The following is a 24,137-nucleotide window of genomic DNA, read 5'->3' on the forward strand; positions in this document are numbered from 1 at the left end:
CTGACTGAAGGTGTTCTCCCATTTTTTTCAAATTTTATTCCCTACCATATGACTTTAAAATGACAACTCCGGTATCGGTCTGCTCAATAACCAAACAACATTTTATGAGGGATCAGTTATAGTTGTAGTTTTTATAAGCATGCAAAAAAAAAAACGATGATTAATATTCTTCATCACGCCAAAGCAAATGAAACAAAATTTAACTTGATAAACGCGATCAAAATTTGACTTTTCCTAGTATAAAATGTAAATTTGAACATAATTGTTACGTAAGATTGAAAAAAAAATAAATAAATGAAATGAAATGAAATGAAAGCACTCATTTCATTTTTCGCCCGGGCATTTAAACAAATTTGGATTTTTACTTCAAAAATACTATTGTAATAAGTTAAAAAGAAGACAATTGGTGTTTTTCAGACACATTCAAAAGTTTTCACTATGAAATTTCGGGGGAAAATGGTTGAAATATCAAGTATTCAGCATTTTACAAGTAAATTATTGACTCATGTTTCATGCTCTGCCTGACAAAACTCCCGTTTTTAGTGGAAGCATTATTTTTTTATTCAATAAAAACTTATACTTTCCATTCTCATACTGCGAATAATAATAATAAATGCGATCTTTGAAGAGAATTCGATTTTTTATGTTTTTTTTTTTATTTTCGATTGTACAAAAATTTGTTAAAAAGCTAAGTGTATGAAATATGTATAACTAGCAAAACTACCCGGCGTTGCCTGGGTCAGTAATAATTATGAGAAAAAATCGTTACTTGCTTTTGTTTTCTGTTTTAAGTGAAAGAATTTAAAACACATCTTTTTGACATGATTAAAAATGGAGTGCCTTCCTTACCCATAAAATGTATAATTAAAATATATTAAAACAACATTTTATTGCACAACATTTTCACACTACTGCAAACACGTGTTTCGGCATTACAAGGAATGCCTTTCTCAATGCAAAAGAAGCGAACTTATGGATGACTTATTTTGATTGAAAAAAGGCATTCGATGTCAGTGCAGCATTGCAAGTAACAAAGCCAACAGAATGCTTGGGTTTATCAATAGATCTATTTCAAACAAATCTAAAGAAGTTCTTCTGCCCTTATATAGAAGTTTGTTAAGACCTCATTTAGAGTATGCTGTTCAGTTTTGGTTCCCTTATCTTAAGAAAGATATTAATGCATTGGAAAGGGTTCAAAGGTGGGCTACAAGGCTAATAAGTGGACTTTCCAACTTAGATTACGATTCCAGGCTTAGAAGGCTAAAAATGTACAGTCTTGAGCAAAGAAGAGACCGAGGGGACATGATTCAGTTGTTTAAATTTATTAAAATTAAAGATGTTAATGGATTAAATTTTTTCACGGAAAGCAGGACGAGAGGTCATTGTTTTAAGCTATGCAAACCTCAGGCTAACCTGGAAATAAGGAAAAACTACTACTTTCAAGGGCGCCCATATAGAGGCGCAAGGGGGGGGGGTTGAGCTCCCGCTTTGAAATTAAAACTTCCTTGCTTCCATGATTCAGTTGTTTAAATTTATTAAAATGAAAGATGTTACGGGGCTGAAGTTGAGCACTGCAAAGCAGGACAAGGGGTCATTGTTTTAAGCTATTTAAATCTCAGGCTAACATGGATGTTATTAAAAATTATTATTTTAGCAGGGTCGTGGGCACTTGGAACAGCTTATCGGAAGAGACGGTAATGAGCAAGGGAGTGGATAGCTTTAAGAGGGCCATTGATCTTCATTGGGGACTAATTAATTGACTTGGACCAGCCTAGCTGGGCCAAGAGCCTGTTGCTGATCGCCACTTTTGTATTTGTATAAGTTTGATGCAAATAATTTATATCTTTTTGGCTGTTATTTTATGAAACTAAATATCTTTCAGGAATCCTCCATACAATTTCGAAAATGAATAAGACTGCTGTGTTAAGAATTGTTCCTACCCATTTGTACTTTGTATTTAATGAAAGAATAACTACAGGCGGTACAAGTTTATGGTGTGAAATTCCCGAGGTAAATATCAATTCTTGAGTTATTATTGTTTAAATAAACTTTTAGAATTATTTTTAATTGAAGTTGATGCCTGTGCACATTGATCATAGTTTTTCTAGTTTTCTTCATTTTTTCATAACAAAATAAACAATTTAGTCTGATTTTTTTTTACCATAATGTTACTTATATGTACTTGCTTAGTGATACAACAAATCATATTGGGCTTCAAGTTCAGCAGAAATTCAGGTTTTTGTTTGATGCACTGTAAAAATCTACATTTGTTGAAAAAGGAAAATCAGCAAAGAGTCGCACTTTTCTGTTTTAAATTTCTGTTTTACGTAAGCATGTTGTTTTCTTTGTTTAAGAAAATGATATTTTTATATCAAAATAATAGTTTTAATATTTTATTAAGTGAAAAAACAAAAGAGATAACAATAAGTAGAAATACAAGAAGTATTACTTTCCCGTGCTTTTCACAAAGGAAAAATCGGCAATAAAAAAGTTAACTAACAACAATGAGTGCATTTAACCACTCTTCAAAATTTACAATAGATGCTGAAGTTGGTCGCCACCACACCTGATACATTACTTTGCCCTTTTGTGAACGGAAACAACCTCTAAGTGAAATTTCATTTAGTTACACCAACAAGGCACAAGCTATAGTACAGTTTGAGGACTTTGTATTTTCCAAGGATGACGTTTTACTTCATTTGAAAAAAATTAAAGAGACTAAGGCTCCGGGACCAGATAATATTTATCCAAAAATTTTAGTTGAATGTGCAGAGGAATTAGCAGATGTAACCGTAAACATTTTGACTGGAAGCTGGCTAACATTACACCGCTCTTCAAGAAAGGGAGTGCGGGAAATTATGGACCTGTGAGTCTAACTTCAGTGGTTTGCAAAATTTTTGAAACATTGATGAAAGTTAAGATCGTAAATTTTCGACTAAGAATCTCTAATCGACTTAGTCTCTAAATTAGAGACTAAGAATCTATTGACTAGTTTTCAGTACGGTTTCAGGAAAGGTAAATCATGTGCAACTAATTTATTACATTTCTATGACAAAGTTACCATGGCTTTGGACAATAAGAAGCCTGTAGATGTTGTTTACATTGATTTTCAAAAAGCTTTCCATAAGGTACCGCATGTTGCTCTACTTAGCAAATTAGCTGATATAGGAATTGGAGGGAAAACTTTCATTTGGGGTAAAAAACTGGCTGACCGGAAGGAAACAAAGAGTAGTTGTAAGGGGAAATTATTCTAATTGGAGTGAGGTCTTAAGCGGGGTTCCTCAAGGATCAGTGTTAGGGCCTGTTTTGTTCATTGTCTTTATGAACGATATTCACAAAAATATTTCTGGGAACATGAATTGTTTTGCTGATGTCAAAGTTATGGGGACTGTAGAAAATGAAGAACAAGCAAATCAGCTGCAAGAGGATCTAGATCGTATTACGGAGTAGGCTGATAAATGGGGTATGGCTGTTAATGTTGGTAAATGTCAAGTGCTACATTTAGGACATGGAAATAAGTGTACAAGTTATTATTTGCAAGGTTCAGTCATTAGTCAGGCAGACAAAGTTACTGATCTGGGGGTCTTAATAAGTCAGGATTTAAAGTTTAGCCAACAGTGTAGCATTGCTAGTAACAAGGCCAATAAGATGCTTGGGTTTATCAATAGATCTATTTCAAACAAATCTAAAGAAGTTCTTCTGCCCTTATATAGAAGTTTGGTAAGACCTCATTTGGAGTATGCTGTTCAGTTTTGGTCGCCTTATCTTAAGAAAGACATTAATGTATTGGAAAGGGTTCAAAGGCGAGCTACAAGGCTAATAAATGGACTTTCTCACTTAGACTATGATTCCAGGCTTAGAAGGTTAAAAATGTACAGTCTTGAGCAAAGAAGAGACCGAGGGGACATGATTCAGTTGTTTAAATTTATTAAAATGAAAGATGTTACGGGGCTGAAGTTCAGCACTGAAAACAGGACGAGGGGTCATTGTTTTAAGCTATTTAAATCTCAGGCTAACATGGATGTTAGGAAAAACTATTATTTTAGCAGGGTAGTGGAACCTCGGAACAGCTTACCGAAAGAGGTGGTCATGAGCAAGGGAGTAGACAGTTTTAAGAGGGCCATTGATCTTCACTGGGGATTGTAAATTGACCAGGACCAGTATAGCTGGGCCCAGAACCTGTTGCTGGTCGTCACTTTTGTATTTGTATTTTACTACTGCTCCATTCAACTGGTTGCGCAATTCCTGAAAACTGGCTATTTCTGTTTTATATACTTCTTGTTTTAACACTTTGAGATCTTTGCCCAAATGTCACTTGGGTTGCCATTTTTGGTGAAGGGAACTAAGCCGAGATTCTCTCGGGGTCAAATTTTTTCTCTCTTAGCTATCAAAGTACGAGTTCTATACGTTTCTAACGTTTTTAGATACTATTTACAATCTTTTTTTTAATATATAGATGGCAGCACCAGGCTGAAATAACATGAATTGTGATAGAATAGGGGGTTTAAATTCAAGTTTGTGCTTTGAAATGTACTGCAGAATTCTTGAAAGTCGACCAAGGTGTCCCAAGTGTTGGGTACCTTGGAATGCATCATACCAAGAACTGTTATGAAATGGCTGATAAAAATTTTTCCATGTTATAAATGAATTATTCATTTTCCTATTTAAAATGAAAATCAAAAATTTTTAGTACCAGTAAAGCCTGTAATTTAAATTATTGTATTTGGAAAGACATCTAAGATTGCAAAAATTAATAAAAAATAACTTTAACAAAAATGACAAAATAGTTTATTATTAAAAGTTTTTAAAAAAATTGAAATAATTAGCACATACTAATGACGGGAAATTTAATGCATATTTACATCAGCTAAAGATATTTTAATGAATATTTATAGGCAGATAGCCTGTTAACTCCTGAGAAAGCACAATATTTTTTTTTTACAACTGGTAAAAATCTAGTTACATTGCGAGGATAAAATGCTGTAATTTTGAACAAAAGGAGTGCATATTTTTTTATTTTTCTTGTTCAGTATTTATTCAAATACTTTGAAATCTTTTTTCTCTTCATAGGATCATTATTTTTGTGAATTCAATATGGAAGGACTATCAGAAGAGTGCAACGAAATTTATTTAGAATTTCAGCTAGACAATTTGGCCACTGCTTTTAGATCTGCTCAGGCTGCAAAATCTGTGAAACTTAAACTAACAAAGAAGCATGTTCCATGTCTCACTTTGGAAGTTGAACTGGTACGTTTTATTATCGTAATTATATACATTGTAATTTTATTTTTACTCTCTAATTGTGCGAAAATCCCACACATTTATCTTAGGAATAATACAAATACAAATACGACGACCAGCAACAGGCTCTGGGCCCAGCTAGGCTGGTCCTAGTTAATTTACTATTCCCCAATGAAGATCAATGGCCCTCTTAAAGCTATCTACTCCCTTGCTCATTACCGCCTCTTCCGGTAAGCTATTCCAAGTGCCCACGACCCTGCTAAAGTAGTAGTTTTTCCTGATTTCCAAGTTAGCCTGAGATTTAAATAGCTTAAAACAATGACCCCTTGTCCTGCTTTCCCCGCAAAAATTTAATCCATTTACATCTTTCATTTTGATAAATTTAAATAACTGAATCATGTCCCCTCTGATCCTCCTTTGCTCCAGGCTATACATGTTAAGCCTATTAAGTCTGGTATCATAATCTAAATCTGAGAGTCCCCTTACTAATTTAGTTACCCTTCTTTGAACCCTTTCCAATACAAAAATATCTTTCTTCAGATAAGGCGACCAGAATTGCACAGCATACTCCAAATGAGGTCTTACTAAACTCCTATATAAAGGCAGAAGAACTTTCTTAGATTTGTTTGAAATAGATCTATTGATGAACCCAAGCATTTTGTTGGCTTTGTTACTAGCAATACTGCACTGTTGACTAAACTTGAAGTCCTGATTTATAAAGACACCCAGATCCATAACATTTTCTGCCTGATTTATGACTGAACCCTGTAAATGATATCTCATACGCTTATTTCCATGACCTAAGTGTAGCACTTGACATTTCCCTACATTAACTGCCATACCCCATTTATCTGCCCACTTAGTGATATGATCTAAATCCTCTTGCAGCTGTTTTACTTGTTCTTCATTTTCGACAATCCCCATAACTTTTACATCATCAGCAAAACAATTCATGCTTCCAGAAATATTTTCATTGATGTCATTCATAAATATAATAAACAAAAGAGGCCCTAAAACCCTGATCCCTGAGGAACCCCACTTAAAACATCACTCCAATTAGAATGATTTCCCCTCACAACTACTCTTTGCTTCCTACCAGTAAGCCAATTTCTAACCCAAAGTAAAGTTTTTCCTCCTATTCCAATGTCAGCTAAATGTCAACTGTCAATGATTTTAGCCAGTTGATTTAAATCAGTGCTATTATTGATGATTTAAATCAATTGATAGCATTTTTTTTTTTCAAATCTTTGGTTTAAATAATTTTTTATCCTTAAACCCTAAAATTTCTCTTCTGTAATCAAAACCTGATTACCGTATTTTCCTGCTTATAATCCACGGATAATCTGTTAAAAAAAGCAAAGTTTATGAGGTGCAGAATTCAATTCATTATTTGCTTGAAATTTATCTGATATTATTAATATCTGATGTTCGCTTACTTTTCTTTTTTGCCAAATTAAGTAAATAACTATCCTGCTGTTTGTATAGTAAGGTGTTATGACATGTCTAAAAACAAGATGTAGCAGAATGTAATTCATTGATTATTTAATGGAAACTTGGAAACTCTATCAGATGTCTTTAAAGAAAAAATTATTTTACGTATTATGGGATGCCACTAGATACATTTAAAGATTAACCCTAAACCCTATGTATGAAAGAGTTATAGTTTAATAATATTGCTTTTTATCATTACACAATTACATTTTCAAAGTGCTTTATGCAAATGAGCCTGTGGTATCATTTCATCTGACTGAAAGTATAAGTTACTTCAGTTGAAATTAGAAAATTTAAATAAATAAACTTTTTTTCTTCTTTTAGTATGTATAAAAGTTTAAACAAAACTTTGATTTCGATCTTAACAATTTTATTTTAAAATTATGTTGCGTGTAATGTTTTAGGTATTATTAATTTTAGCGCAATTTTATTAATGTTTCTATATTATTTTGCCTCATTCTGTATGTGTAATTTTTGTTAATTTTTGTCAAAATTATTTTAATTCTATTCTTTGAAAAATATTTTTTTTTTCATTACATTGAACTACCATTTGCCAATATTGTTCACAGATCTAGAGCTTTGAGTTTAAAAAATATTTTCCATAGCCATCTTTGCATTCTCACTCAAGAGTCGTGGTTCATGATGTCCCTGTTCTGGTTATTCCTAGGAGACTATGGGAACAATTTCAAGAGCCTACGATGATACAGTATGATGTAAGTATCATGTACAGTCTTTGAAATCGATTGCTATGCTCTCAAACAACAAAAATTAAACCACACTATCAGACTTAGAGAAAATGGAAAGCTTTCTGCGATCACAAATCCTAACAGGAAAATTTTCTTCAAATAATTATTTTGCCTAACTCACCCTTGAGTAAAGAATTAAATTTATATTCAAATATGAAAGAGACCCCCCCCCCATAAAAAAAATGCTTTAAATCATTCAATTTTTTATACAATAACATAGTTTGTGCTTATTTTTCACCAACTAAAGAAAACTGCCAAAACCGTTATTTTTTTCACACGTGTACTTTAAAAGTCTTTTGGAAAAAGCTTTAACAGAAATAAACTGGGATTTTTTGAAAATTCCTTTTAAAAAAAAAATTATTAATGTTAGCAGTTTGAAAAAAAATTCTGCAGAGCTAAAAATTTCTGCGAACTCTGTGCGCTAATTTGTCTATATTATGCAAGACTGCACAGTATGTATAGTTTCAAATACACACTACTGTCCTAAATGCAGGAATCATCTGCAGTCTATATTTAAAAATAGCAAACATACCCAGCGTTGTATGGGTCAGTAATAACATTGAGAAACAATGTATGCTTTTCTTTATTTATTTTTAGCTGTGCCCTGCGATTTCACCCATGATAATAAGACAACAATGAATTTAAAAACTATTTTAAATTCATCAGCCTATGATAGATATATGTGAAATAAAAAGTAAAAAATTACACGCCCTTATCCACATGCATGTTTTCCGTTAAATAAGAAAAAACAATTCAATAAAAAGTGATTGAAAACCCTTGATTTATAAGTTAATATTTAAATGAGCAAGGTAATAAATGCTGAAAACCTTCCCGTCCACAGCCGGGTTCGAACCCAAGACCCTAGGGATTGCTGGCCCAGCGCTTTACCGACTGAGCTACTAGGGCAACAAAATTTCAAGCTACTGATGCAACAAAAAATGCATCATGATTATCATTGGTTTAATTTTAATTTATTACTGCTCCACTCCTATTAGTCATAGCGTGATATTATATAGCCTATAGCCTTCCTTAATAAATGGACTATTGAACACAAAAATAATTTTTCAATTTGAACCAGTAGTTCTTGAGATTAGCATGTTCAAACAATGAAACTCTTCAGCTTTATATTATTAGTATGGATGAGAAATTGGCATTTGAAGCTTTGTGCCTCCATGTATTTGATTCAGATGCAACTTTTTCTGAATGTTCTTAAAAATATTTCCCATTGACAAATGAGGCAGTGAGAAGCAAAGGGATGTAAGTGGACATTTTCAAGTTTCGAGTAAAACGCGTTTAAAGATCAGATCTTAGGTAGGCTTACATTGGTTTTTTTCCCCTAAATCATGCTGTACAGCAGCACCTACCAGGGCTACTAGTACAATCTCTTGCCCAAAGACAGGGTAGAGGTTCGCCCACCATTTGTACTGGTTATCTCCAAGTTTTTAATTTTTCCACTTGCACCACTTTGCTTCTCACTGCCTCAAATGACTGTAAAACATCGTATTTGGGTGAAATATGTGATTAAGAACCGCTTGGTGACTGTAGCTCAATCTTGATAAATAGTGCAAATACAACTTTTGTGCTGAGCATGGCAGCACATCTTTTGCTATAAAAAAAATATGGTTAATAAAATGATTCCGGACAAAACCTTTCAAGCAAATGTTTTTGGAAAAAAAACATGGGAAGGGGAGCGAAGGAGGAGGAAAGGGGGTCAGATCAGAATATCACTAAAACTTTTTTCTTCCTAAACATCAGAATCATTTATTTGAACATTTATTGATTTAAATTTAGAGTATCTTTTTAGCGAATTTTTGATCGATTTCATGATTTTAGGCACAACTCAAACTGTTTCTTTCCAAATTTATAGTGATCCTGTAAAACACATAATTATTATAAGAAGAAGATTATTTTCTTCCATTTCTTATTTTTTTAGTTCTGAAGATTCACAAATTAAAAAAAATTTACATATCTGGCAATGCCAAAACGTAAAATGTACTTAAGCGAGTTGCTTGCCACCATTTTAAGTTCCTTGCTAACTATTTTGTTAAGTGATGTGTATATGTGCAATATTTTGAAACTAAATAAAGTTAAAGTCACAGTTCTATTTTTCGTAGACATAGTGTCATTTCAGCTTTACAATTTAAGCTACCTCAAATGGCCGCTACACATATGTGCGTAATTTCAATTTCAAATTTGGCTAAACAATCGTGAATTTATCAATTCATATTATCCCAATGAAATGTAGTTATAACTTAAGTAGAAATAGTTAAGAATCATGCACCTACTGATGATTGATTTTTCTGTGTTGCTAAAATTATTTAAATTTAAAGATTTCACTCACTCCTTTATGTTTTAATTAAAATAATTATGTGCACTAGGCAATTACTTATTTGCTTATTATTTGCTATTTATTGACTTATTTGCTTTTTTTTAAACCTAAACTTCACTTTCAAGTTAAATGATGTTTCTTTAACATCAGTTGTTAAAATCATTTTGATTACTAAGGTCGGGAGTGCAGTTTAGCAACTAACAGAGCCAATAGAAAGCTGGTCATTATCGGTAGATTTATTTCTATAATTTTATGGATTTATTTTATCCTCTCATATCAAAAAATAATACAAATACAAGTGTGACAACCAGCATCAGGCTCTGGACCCAGCTAGGCTGGTCCTAGTCAGTTTATAAGTCCCCAATGAAGATCAATGTCCCTCTTAAAGCTATCCACTCCTTTGCTCATGACCACCGCTTCCGGTAAGGTATTCCAAGTGCCCTCACAACCCCACTAAAGTAGTAGTTTTCCCTTATTTCCAGGTTAGCCCGAGATTTGAATAACTTAACACATTGACCCCTTGTCCTGCTTTCGGTGCAAAAATTCAATCCATTAACATCATTCATTTTGATAAATTTAAACAACAGAATCATGTCCCCTCTGACTCTCCTTTGCTCCAGGCTATACATGTTAAGCCTATTAAGTCTGGTATCATAGTCTAAATCTGAAAGTCCCCTTACTAGTCTAGTTGCCCTTCTCTGAACCCTTTCCAATACAGAAATATCTTTCCTGAGATAAGGCGACCATAACTGAACAGCATACTCCAAATGAGGTCTTACTAAACTCCTATATAAAGGCACAAGAACCTTCTTGGATTTGTGTGAAATAGAGCTATTGATAAACCCAAGCATTCTTACCACCTTTAGATAGACTCTTATCTTTCAATACCATAGTGTTATTGGTTCCATTTTAGTATTTTTATTGTAAATAGACTTGTCCGATTTATGCAAAATTACGAAAATATATTTAATAATTTGATAATTTCAAGTCTAATTAATATTTCTCTTAGTTAATAGTCTATCTTGAAGAAAATGATTTATTTTACAAATATACAAAAGATGAATGGTTGTATTTCATTTTTCTGTCTTCAAGGACTTCCCCCGTAGAAATTATTTTTTGTAGTAAAACCCTTAAAAAATTGGTTAATTTCAAAATGTATAGCTTTCCATGAGTGTTTTCCTCCATTATTATCTCTTTTGATGTTAAAGAAAATAAAGTAAAAAAATACCATAATTGGAAGGAATAACACGCAGCTGGAAAAATACTTATTATTGGTCAAAAATGTCACGTGCTTCAATCAACCGGCTTAAATTGCGGTCAGCCGGTAGATCATAGAACGCTGCGGTTAGTCACCGGTTGACGTCGGCAAATGCACCCTTATTCTCTTACAATAATATTTAAATTAAATCACAATTTCATGAGAGCTTTAAAGTCGTATGAGTTGTGCAATCGTGTTAGAATTGGGTTAATGTTTTAATAAAAATATTTTTAAAAAATTCTTGATGAATATTTTTATATTATAGGTATCAATTTATATGCCTTCAATGAAAGTGATGAGAAGTGTTGCTGAAAGAATGAAAAATATTGGAACTTTCATGGTATGAAGGAATTTAATTCTCTTGTACTACTATAAATTATTGAGCAGCGTGTCATTAAAAAAGAGCACACTAACTCGAAGCTTTGTTCACAAATTTAAATATTCACTTCAAATTTTTATGCTTTTTTCTGTGTGAATTTATATTATGTGTATACACTTTTGGGCCATTTTTTGTCAAAAAGTGTAACATTGCTGTCACATGCCGTTTGCAATGAAAATGTTAAGGAATAATTCCTTTTAAAATATTTTTTGATTTCATCAAATACATAACCATTTAAATCTTCCAGCGGGTTTTTATTATAATATTTTTTTTATTTTCATATATTTTTGGTTCGCAGCATGTGAATTCTCGCCTTTGTGGCATTTAGCACACCTGGTGTGGCTGTTAATGTTACTTAATAATTTGATTGATTAAAAGATTGCATATTTAATAATTGTTGCTTCCACAAGTGTCTCAAATACTAAATATTTAAGTATATTTAATTTTTTTGTGTTGTAATTTAGTTTGTTTTAGTGGGATAGTGAATTACATCACACAATAAATTCTCACTTCCATTACCTTTGCACAAAATGCCATTTCTCATTGACTCATTGGCAATAATGGAATCACATTTAATTTCTTGTGATATAAGAGAGTTAACTTAGTTTATTTTGAGCCATATAGAAGTTGTGATATTTTCATTGAAATTTTGTTCTAAAAACCAAGTCTGTTTTTTTTTTTTTTTTAATTCTCACCTCCGTAAACTTGAAGTTCAGGCATGTAAATTAGTGTAAAAAAAATAAATATTTAATATACTTTATTGTACATAATACATGCAGCAATGAAGAAAAAAATTATTTCCCTGAAAAATGTGTCCCTTAGGCCTATATTAATAGAAAATACTTCATCTCCATGAATCTCGCCTCCGTCATAGCCCTTGTCAATGTCATTGCCAAAAAGGTGAGAATAAATAATGGAGCTGAAATACATAAATTTTAGACATTGTAGTTAAATTATAAATTATCAGTACATTTTAAAATTTACGAATTTGGAAATATATTTATAGTATATTTGAACTATTTTGAAATGCAAACTTAAATTTGTTAATCCTTCACAATTTCATAAGAGCTTTAAAGTCGTAGAAGTTGTGCATTAGTATTAGAATTAGACAAATGTTGTTTTAATAAAAATATTTTTAAAAAATTCTTGATGAATATTTTCATGTTATAGGTATTAATTTATATGCCTTCAATGAAAGTGATGAGAAGCATTGCTTAACACATGTATGTTAACCAGTCATTCAAAAAGAAAAAAAAAGAGTAGTTTTAAACTAATATAATCAAAGATGCATTTTTCACAATTGAAAGAAATATTCAATTATGAAAAATAATTTACAAAGCACTCAAAATCTGGTGTAAACTAAACTTTTTTGAAAAAATAAACGTAGTTTTACTTTGTGCTGTAAGTTTGGTCATCATATAACATTTGAAAAATATATCCCAACATTATAAGATTTTAATTTTTTTTTATTTTTAAAATCATCTTAGACAATGTCAGCAAGCTCAGATGGGGAGATTCATCTAAGGTGTGAAACGGACACTGTTACCATAACCACTCATTTTAAAGATTTGAATCTAACCTCAGGTATTTTTGTTTGTTTTTTATTTAATTTTCATATTTTCAATTATATTTGCTATATTCATTGTTTAGTCTTTTATTACACTGGACAAGTGCTAAATGTAAGTTTTGTATACAGTAGATTACCTTTTTAACGCCAACCTATATAATGCAATTCTCTATAAACCGCACAACTTTTCAGACGTAAACAATAAGTTTTGCAGTTGTAAAAAGCTGTTTATTCCAACTTGCAAGCATAAAAATTCTTAGAAAAATTACATTTTGAAACAATTTTTCATCTTTCCATCTTAATTGTGTGAAGGCTTTTAAATTAAAATTAATATTCACAGGGAAAAAATATGCCTTATTGCTCTAGAAAAGGCAGCTGATATGCAAACCATGGAGCTAGCAGAAGAGCAGAATAATTCACTTTCTTTTGATTGTGAAACATTTATTTGTGAATGATAATGTGTATATTATGTTTCAGAATTAGTGCTTTAATACTCATTATAATTAAAACGTAGGGGAGACAGGGGATATTTAATCTCACTTTAGTTTTTAATTTTTTTCTCTGCTTCCAATTATCAGTTTTTTTTTTTTTTTTTTATTATTATTATTTCTTTTTTTTTAAGTACGTGAACAAATGTAATTTTTCTTCTACCTGACAGTATTTTTTTAGTTGAAATGAAACAGATAATTTTGGTAAAATAATTTTTTTTAAAAATTTCATAAAGGGATCATGTATCCCCACATCAAGGGATACACGATCCTTTCATGGGGGATACTTAATCCCACTGAGAAAATACATAGACTTTTCATTAGATTGGCAATTTATTTATGGATTTTAGTTTTCTACATAATGTTTCTAAAAAAAACACAATTTCTAATTTTCTTCATTAGATTATATTAATGTGAATGTAAAATAACATAGTTTCAAATTTCACTAGACATTTGTAAAAAAAATGTACACAACTTTCATGAACTTATGATGCTTTTGATCAGTTACTTCTTATCCAATACAGTTGTGAACAATACTATATTTTATAAATAAAACTAACAATTTTTTTTAAGTAGCGAGATGAAGATAAACTTACAACAAAAAAAAAAAAAAAAAAAAAAAAAAATAGGATGACAAGCATGAAAATCATTTTATTTGCTTCTTGTCTTGCAAAAATAAAATTAAGAGTTTCATCCTTTGAATTAATTTTTTAAAAGAGGGAAGAAAAATGTAAGTATCAGTGTACTCATAAAAAAGAAAGCCTAGCTTATATGTTTTCAAAATCTGAAAAGTCAAATGCAAACAATTCGTTTGTTGTAGTTTAAAGTTCCTCTCAACCCAACTAAATGTGTGCAGTTTAACACATTTTGTCAATTTTTCAGGAAAAATAGATTGATTAAACATATTACCTTTTCACTTCAGAAAACTTATTTCAAACTCTAGAAATCCAACTTTGCATTCTATCCGCTAATGGGTCAACACAATGGGCAACTCACCTTTTTGTTTTAAATCGTAACTATAGTAAAATCATTTATTTTTTCCTTCAAACAAAGATTTGACATCTATTTGAACTTGTTCAAGCTCATTTGGTTAATTAGAGTTAGTTTATGTTTAGATGTTTGAAGTGTTATGTGGGTTACAAGTGCGAACTGATATTTCAATTGTTTAGCATATTTACAGTAGTGCTTGTTTAAATCTATCATTCAAACTATGATAAATTTTATTATGGTAACATGGTTTTGAATGTTTGAAGTTAATGTCAACTAAGTAAATAACATTTATATTGTTTTCATTGTGTTTATATTGTCATATGGATACTTGATCTCTGGGATCATGTATCCCTTTAAATGAAGGGATCAAGTATCCCTCTAAACGAAGGAATCTCTAATATGTGATTTTTACAAACAAACATACTTGTTCTATTATTAACGATCAGTGGCAATTTACTAAAAACATGTCTCAATTATTAAAGACTGTCTATACTTTAACATTACACTTCAGAATTTTTTTAAAGTTGTTTTTAAAAACGTTTTCTGCCTGACTAATGACCGAACCCAGTAAATAATAACTTGTATGCTTATTTCCATGACCTGATTATAGCACTTGACATTTCCCTACATTACTGCCATACCCCATTTATCTGCCCACTTAGTAGTATGATCTAAATCCTCTTGAAGCTGTTTTACTTGTTCCTCGTTTAATACAATTCCTATAACTTTTATATCATCAGCAAAACAATTCATGCTAAAAGTCATTCCTTTTGTTTTAAATTTTCTGATACGTGGTTAGCAGGAAAAAAGGCCTAGATTGCATCAAATTTTGTTCCTTGCTACATTCTACTGCAGATGTCAAAAAAATTTGTTTTTACACAAAAAGGATGCCTTGAAAATCTAAATTTTCTGCTCGCTGAAATGTCTTACAATCAGTTTTGTTGAGCAAAAGCTGTGGAAGTGTGTGATGTGTATCATCCAAAAATGAGACTGACATACACCCGATATAAATATTTTGATGACTCTCAATTCTATACCACTCTTCATCTTTTGAAAAAGTTCTTACAGTTACTTGATTTTTTTTTTTTTAAATATAAATATATGTGTATGCACTGTGTCGTTGTGTGTCATCATGAAAATGTGGGTGTATCATCATTAAACCAGGGGGTATGGTAACCCTAGTCAAGTGCTCAAACTTCGTTTTCTGTATTAGAAACGAAGAATTTCTATTTTTGAAATTGATAAATTCTTACAATGTCTTTGTGAATGGTGATAAAAATATGTTTCACATGTTTCCTTTCAAAACTTCTTTTTGTAGTTGCAGCTGCACCAGATGGAAACAGGCAATTAGCCGAATGCAGGATAGATGTTCGTAAATTCAACCAATTTCTGATGGGTCAACAAATTAATCCTGCCAAAGTCGTTTGCAGTATGTTCGCATTTACATTAATTTTCGTAACATTTGCAACAAATTTCTCGTCGTAATTGAATTATGTATGGTTGTCATAAGGCTGATCTTCCATTTTAATAGATTTATTGTTTGTTACACAAGACAACAAATGCAACAAGACTCAAAAGGACTCTTTGTCCAGGTCTGGACAAAGAGTCCCAAGATGGTAGATTCTCATTTCATTACTTGAAAGCTGTGAAGAACAACATAGATTTTACTTCAATACAATGCAGTTAAATTTTAGAGGTTTCCCATAACATTTTTGCTTTTTTAAAAGTCTATCTGCTCGAAAATAAGTTACGAAACAGTTTGTGAGGCTTGTTGAATCTTTCTCAGTCTCAAACAAATTAAAGAGCTTATGATTAGATATTTATGTATATATATATAGATTTGCTTGCCACTGAGAAGGAATTTAGGGGGTTTCAAGTGCCAAAAAAAGTACCGAACCGTTCGAATTTTTATTTTAGTGCCTAAAAATGGCATTAAATGGCTCTCTCTACTCGAAAAAGTTATCTGACCAGTTTAATTTTAGCACCATTAGAAAGCCCGCGATAAAAAAGAAAGAGAATAAAAGCAAAAGAAATATTAGCTAGATTCACTACTTCTTCAGTTTTAATAGCTGTTGAAAATATTTTTAAAATTGAATTTTCAAACAGAAAAAATCCAAAAATTTTATGAAGATCTTGTGATTAGTGCTGAAACAATGACATTGAGAAGAAGAAATAAAAATAAAAATGTGCTACTATTTCAAAAATGCTTGATCATATTTTAAGAATAATTTCATTTTGATGAAATGTTATTGTGACATGCTGAGATAGCTAACAAAATAAGGAGGCTTCACCCAGTATGTTGTTCAATTCTTTTACTTCCTTTTACAAAAAGGAAGTATTGTATTTGCGAAAAAAATTTCACTCAAAAACCGACCGTAATTTCCATTTTACTCACCCCCCCGAATGAATATAGAGTTTTTTTTTTCGACTCGACCACACGTGCCTAAGAACGTATAGACACGCGAAATATCTATTTTGACGATTCCAGAGTTAGTTACAACGAGTTTTCTCATGACCTCTGTATGTATGAATGTATGAACGTGCGGATATGCATTTGTATGTTGCATAACTCAAGAATGGTATGTCCTAGAAAGTTGAAATTTGGTACGTGGACTCCTAGTGGGGTCTTGTTGTGCACCTCCCCTTTTAGTTGCATTCAGGTGTTTCTAAGGGGGTCTTTTGCCCGTCTTTTTGGGGGGGAATCATTGTTAATTTCGATGTAAACTCAAGTGGTGTTACAATTTGGCGGACACTTGGCGATATATTGACAGTCTTTTGGTCGCCAAGTTATGTTGCTAACTTGGCGACAAATTTGGCTTTTTTTTTTTTTAATCTGGTTTCAATTTGGCAATTGTTGGTGATATTTAGAGAGTTGAATCGCATCAAAATTACCAATAATGGGAAAATGACCAAGATAGGTGCAATCAGAGCTGATTTGGTGAAATTGACATTTTAAATGATATGTAATCATCAATTCCTGAAAGAATTAATGAAGCTTGATATAAAGTAGGCAACCTTATAGAGCAAAATGTTTTAAATAAATGTTTGCCCAAATTTATGCTTGAAGTACAGATCCATTTTTGAAGGTTTGTCATAACTTATAAAATTTCATTATAAATTTAAAAATCTAACTGAACTGCTCAAACAACTTTTTTTTCGGGGGGGGGGAGGAGGGCGAGGGGGATGCATGTGCTTGCAGAAAAGTGTGTTACCTAGAACCTGTTAAATGAAATAATTAATAAAAATTGAATTTATTTTTAATCATTAAAAGAAAACCATTTACATTGTTTTTTTTTTTTTGTGTGTGTGTGTACCCAGCTAGCACACGAACATTCGGCCAACGTTAGCTTATTACGTTAGACTAATGTCGGCCTCTTACGTTAGAACATACGTTAAAGTGCACCGTCGGAAAACGGTTATCCAACGATTGGTTTCCAACGTTATCTCAACATTTTTCCAGCGCTGTTCCAACGTAAAATGCAACGGTGAACCAACCAATTCCAAACGTTATTCCAATGTAAATTACAACAGTTAAACAACACTTCTTAACATTATCCCAATATAAATTTCGACGCTTATCCAACAATTTTCCAACGTTAGCTGCAACGTTTTAGACTGATTATTTTCCGACGCTATTCTGTTGAAAAATCAACATTTAAGTAACTATTTCCCAATGTTATTGAAATTTAATATGCGCAACCTTAATAGTGTGCTACCTCAGATTGCTTTCCAGCCTATTTCATTTGAATTTTTTATTATTTTCCCTCATCAAATCAATATACTTTACCAAATATATATCAAATCATTATTATTTTACAAGCGTAGAAATAGAAATATTAAAAATTAAAAAAATATGCTGAAGCATGGAAATTCTTATATGCTAAAATAAATTAAAATATAGTTGCATCATATATAGTACCTATAATTGATGTGGCTTTTTGCCCTTTGTTTGTGACATCATAACCTTTATTGCTACCTCTGATTGCTCTCAAACCTGTTTCATTTAAAGTTTTTACTATTTTCACTCATTACATCAATATATTGTTTCAAAAAGTAAAAGTGCTAAAAAAAATATATAAAAAAAAATACAATTTATCATTTCCCTATCATTTACAAACGTTTCAATAAAACATGAACAAAAATTAAGATATAATTCTTACCTTTTATTTTTCTGAATAATTACTCGAAAATTATCTTCATAAGCATACATTAGTTTCTTTTTTTCTTTTTCAGGAAATATTAATTACCAGCAAGGTTATTCTTAAGACAGAATAAAATCTTTGACTTTAAAATTCTGCCATGAAAAATAACCTAGCTTGTTTGAAGGTTCAATTTTGCTTTGACCTGAAATAAGAATTAAAAAAATAAATAAATAAATAAATAAATAAAAACATACGCATACACATTCAGTTAGAATCTTCATAACAATTAAAATGACGTGGGTTAAACTTGAATATCATGAAAACTACTTATTTTATTGTTTTGTCGAACTATTATACTCTCCCATTTCATTCAAAAATTCATGTTCATTGACTTTTTTTTTTTTTTCATTTTAGTATTAGGGAAAGAATTTTAATGTATTTTATCCATCAACGAGAAAAGTTCATGCAAAGACACAATTTTATTTCTATGGTAAATTGCACATGTATTGTGCGTTTAAAATTACCAAAGCTAAACAAAGGAACAACATGAAATTCTAAAACGAATTCAAAGCATTCACAAAATTCTCTAAAAAAAACTAGTTAAAGCATTTATCAAAAAAAGAAAATCAGTTCGAATGAGCAAAAATTTCAAGAATTTCGATTCATCGGAGACCCCCCCCCCCCAAAAAAAAGAGAAAATTCCCCTAGAAACAACCTCTTCCTAAAACCTCTTGCCAAAATGAATTTGTAGAAAAAAATTCTAGCAGTTTGAAACAAGAAAAATCTGGGCCTGCACAGCCACAATCATTTGCCGTGCTTGGAAAACAAATAAAAGAAGAATGCATTTAATAATCAAACACACACATACAAAAAAAAAAACAATGTTTTATCTTAGTTTTAAATTTATTGAAAGAAAGAAAAATAGTTGGAAAAATGAATTGAATTACTTTAGATGACTTTAGTACTTGTGAGATTGAACGACACTCGCCGTGAGCAAGTACGACACGTGTGAATGTGTATGTGACCCTGGAATGAAAAAGAAAATGGCTATGCCCCTGGCGCACTCACTCCTCCCTCACCCCTTTTTCAAGTCCTAGGTCTCAACAAGACTGCAGAGGCGGGGGGGGGGGGGGGGGCTTATGGGACGCATTACGCACGCTTCGCAGAACGCGCAAATCAGCAACCAGCTTACAATAAATGGGCGTAAATGTGAAACAGGTTTGATGGTTAGAAATAAGTTGGGAATGCGTTTAGTCGGATATAGGTTGGTTTTAAACCATCCTCCGATGCTTCAAATGATCGGATGAGCGTATGAAAAAACCAATATCTAACCAAAACATATTTCCAACCATTACGATGCATTTTCAACCTTTCTCCAACGTAAATCCGATGGTTTGTGCTACCTGGGTATGTACAAATGTTTTAATTATAACACAAACATATTAATGAGGGCGAACTCATTTACGGTTTTTAAATTTTGGTTGTTTTCTTAATTTCATTTGTTGGATAAAAAGTTGAATTCTATTTCTTAAACAAATGATACATCTATTTTTTTTTCTTTTTTCAATCTGTTTTGCATGATATATTTATATTCTATAATATTATTGTCATTATTGTTTTCCTCAAAAGTTTCTTCATTATAGAAGTATCGCAGAGTTTATTCCAACATTTTAACATCGATTCTGAAACGCTTTAAAAAATGTATTTTAAGTGTCCTGAATCTAATGAAAAGAAATGTCAGCAACATTAAATAAAATATCAGGGGCGCCCATATGCAAAATTTTAAGGAGTGCTCAGATATTTTCCCTATGGTTTAGCAGGATATTTTCCCCATAGATTTCAGTACAGATTAATTAAAATTTTACATTTTTAATGACTTATTCATTAATTGCTGGAGAAGAAATGTTTTAACATTTTTACAAAGAAAAAAAGTACTAAAATCAAGAAAAATTTCAGAGGGGGTCTTGAGCCCCCCATTTGCACCCCCCCCCCCATCCCCCCATATAGGTACCCTTGTAAAATATTCTTGCATTTAAAAAGTAAGAAGATGCACGCCAAAAATTTTGTTCCTCATTGCTGTAAGTTAATGGTCACTCTGGCAATTATATAATAATGACAAGGCCTTGTTTTTTCATCATCAGCCTTGTTTTTTGTCTAAATTGTGAATATTTATTTATTTTTTCTTTTGTGTGTTTCAGACATTACTCATCATCAAATGGTGCAATTTTTCTTACTGCATGATGACGTATCAATCCAGTATTTCCTGCCCTGTGTTGTGGCTTGACAACAACATTCTTTTGTAAAATACTATTGAAATATGTTGTTAAACAATTATTGTATAAAACTGTATTTGTTTTTCACAGTGTACAGCTTATATCTTTTGTATATTTGTGTATGTACATATTTTTTACCATTAAAACACTAAATTTGTTTTTGTATTTGTGTGAAAAAAAAGATAGCAGTTCACACAATTTCTTATGCTATGACATTGAATTTTTCAGAATGATCTATATTAATTCAACATTATTATGTTGAATTAATATACAAGAAAATATGAATCCTCAAGGTTTATTTCGAGTCTTTTCCGAAGTTACACAAGCTCTGAAAATTTCTCTCAACCAATAAATGTTTAATCTGTCATAAAACATTTGTCAAATGGCACGTTTGATTTGTTTTCCGTCATTGATTTTTCATTATATTCGCTTAATTTTGAATAATTGAAATTGAAAACAAGTAGCTGTGTCTCACTTAAAAAAAGTGAGAAATTTCAGAAAGCAACACACTTCTTCCTCTTCTACTCTGCCATGTCTGCACTTTTTTTAAAAATTGAGTTTTTGTCTTGATGTAGTCTTTTATAACATTACCTACATACAATGTTTTATAGTCGTTTGTGAATGGAAAATATTTTTGAAAAAAATTCTGAAAGAGTGGTATCTGAATTGAATATACCGCTGCTTAAAAAGAATAGTGACACAACTCAAAAAAGCAACTTTTTCAGGAAACCATTTTTTTTTTTAAATTGTTGCGATTTGTTATTTATTGTTGTCTCATTCATAACAATTCTAATTAGTGTAATTCCCCTTAAAAATGGTTCATACTATTCTTTTTTTTTTTTTTTTCATTCAGTTTTTACTCTAACTTTTAAGGGTTCCTTGAAATGTTTATCAAATTTTGGTCAAATTTCATTTTGATCAATGTTGCCATTGACCTGCAACTTTGATATGTACGACTTGTCTTTATTCCATTTAGAAGATCAATTTTTTAAAAGTATAATATTAATTGAAAATCTCATTTTTGGTATTTTTTGAGTTGTCACTATTCTTTTCAAGCAAAGATATGGAGGCATAAAACTTTATGTTAAAAAAATGTCTCATTTTGAGCTTGGCCGCAGATGCAACTTTTGTGCTTAGTAAGGAAGGTTTCATTGGTCATGTTTTTTTCTGACAAATCCAGAATCTAGCAGCTGAAAATTGATATCCAATAATCCAACTGAAAAACAAGTACAGGCATCCCTCCTACAACACAGTACTTGTACAACACGGTTTCGATATTACACAGTACCAAATTTGCGATTATAATAACACGGTTTCAATATACAACGGTACGAAGCTTACTTCATGGTAGTACTTATACTTCATTTTAATACTTCATGGTTTCGATATAACCATGGGCGCCCATATGCAAAGTTGTAAGGGGGGGCTCAGATATTTTAACCATGGTTTAGCAAGATGTTTTCCCCATGGAGGCAGATTTCAGGATGGATTAGAGTCATTAAAATTTGACATTTTTAATTACTTATTCATTAATGGCTGGAGAAGAAATATTTTTATATTTTTCCAAAGAAAAAAGTACTAAAAGCAAGGAATATATATAGGCGCCCTTATATAGGCGCCCTCGATATAATATAAATGTTATGTTTAGAAAAGATGGGATTTCATTTTTGTTTAGTACATTCTGTTAATGTTTTATAACTCTAATAAGTTTTTACTTTGTTTTTATGAAACTTGGTTTCCATATAACACGGTAAACATCCCTTGATATACATTATTTCTAAGTCTCTTATAAGACGGTTTCGATACAACACGGTACATATTGACATAATTTTTACTATGTACATGATTAATTAATGTAAAAAATAAGTTAAAGAGTTATTTTTAAAAAAGTCTTGTATAACACGGTTTTGATGCTACACGGAAAGAATTAACCGTGGTTTATGAGGGACGCCTGTATAGCGGGCTCTTACAGGCATGAGCATAAATTAATAGATTCACCGTGTAGTGAAATGCTTCCTTTAAAATTTAACAAAGCTCCCGTCCCGCCCTGTTCTACCAGTCTAGATGCAACTATTTGGAGTATTCCAAGGACCACAAGGAATAGAGGGAGATTTCCGAATCCTTGGGGGAACTTGACAAAGCAGTCCATGAGCCCTAGAAGAAAGCATGGAATATTTGCTATTATCTGACTGTGCAAAACCTGAGAACAGCAGGAAACTCAGTAAATTTTGTGAATTTTCTGAAAAAAAAAATTATTCAATACCCTAGTTCGAAAAGGGTGAGAGGTATATGCATTGCACTAATGCATAATTGAATTCTTTAATGGTATTAAAAATAATCCAATCTTTAAAAAAATATTTTTGCACGTTTCCCATGTAAAAAGACCTTTTTGGTGGAGTTTACTTAAACCAAATTAACCTGATTGAAAGACTTTACAGAATTTAAAATTCCCTGTGATCCAATAATGGTATCTTTATTTTTGGAGAGAATTCTATTAAAAGAATGAAGCAGACGCAGTGAGTGATTCGGGGGGAGGGGCACTTTTATGGTTAATTTATTTATTTTAGTTTCCAATTTAGGAAGAAAAATTAGAAATTGTAAAAAAAAATAAGCAGAAGTGTCAAAATTTTCATATAATTATTTGTTTAAACATTATTTAGCGCAAGCAGTAACTTTTAGTCTATGTATTCAATGTTTAGATATTAGTAAATCAATTGTTTTACTTAAACAAGCCGTACTTGCTTAATGAAATCATTAACAAGTTGTTCGTTACATCTCAAAACACTTTGGGATAAATAATGGAAGTCTAATTCCTGGCTAAGTGTTTCTCCGGGGAAAGTTCTTGTGTGCGTAATTTATCAAAATTTTAAGAAAAACGCGAGTTAAACTGTTAGCTTTGCATCAATTTCCACTCCTATGCTCTCGAAACCAGCCATTAGCAAAATTTTGTACTTGTCTTTCATTTTTTTTGCTGCCGCTTAAAATTTTATGGATTTTAGTTTTTTTTTTTTTGCCCCCCCCCCCCCCCTTCAGTCCCAATCTTCAACCCCACATTTGAGCAGAATTGTGTGTCGTGATTTTGGGCTTGCGAGTATAAAAGCAATTTGATTCAATACTCCCTCAACAGTTAACAGTTAAGCCTTCTTCTGATCGATTGGTACCAAAATACATAGCACTAGATTTTTTTTTTTTTTTTGCATAGTGTAGTAGCCTCAAATTGCTCAAATAAATAA

The 24,137-nt window shown here is 31.5% G+C and overlaps 1 protein-coding gene across 1 annotated transcript; it reads left to right on the forward strand.

The window, feature by feature from the left end:
* Nucleotides 1–342: 342 nt before the first annotated feature.
* On the forward strand, nt 343–21,045 carry LOC129220363 (checkpoint protein HUS1-like). Its single transcript, XM_054854771.1, has 8 exons — nt 343–490; nt 1,883–2,010; nt 5,071–5,247; nt 7,338–7,445; nt 11,331–11,405; nt 12,932–13,028; nt 15,808–15,918; nt 20,830–21,045. The coding sequence occupies exons 1-8, from the start codon at nt 439–441 to the stop codon at nt 20,913–20,915; spliced, it is 834 nt and encodes a 277-aa protein (XP_054710746.1). The 5' UTR covers nt 343–438; the 3' UTR covers nt 20,916–21,045.
* The last annotated feature ends 3,092 nt before the right edge of the window (nt 21,046–24,137 follow it).

The sequence above is a fragment of the Uloborus diversus genome, chromosome 4 (genome assembly GCF_026930045.1).
Source record: "Uloborus diversus isolate 005 chromosome 4, Udiv.v.3.1, whole genome shotgun sequence".
NCBI lineage: Eukaryota > Metazoa > Arthropoda > Arachnida > Araneae > Uloboridae > Uloborus > Uloborus diversus.

What these genes read in the sequence shown, in the direction of transcription:
- LOC129220363 (XM_054854771.1), top strand. Translation starts at nt 439, where the DNA reads ATGAAATTTCGGGGGAAAATGGTTGAAATATCAAGTATTCAGCATTTT. An exon ending in CTACGATGATACAGTATGAT is followed by an intron (nt 7,446 to 11,330) that starts GTAAGTATCATG and finishes TTTATATTATAG; the next exon opens with GTATCAATTTATATGCCTTC. An exon ending in AGATTTGAATCTAACCTCAG is followed by an intron (nt 13,029 to 15,807) that starts GTATTTTTGTTT and finishes TTCTTTTTGTAG; the next exon opens with TTGCAGCTGCACCAGATGGA.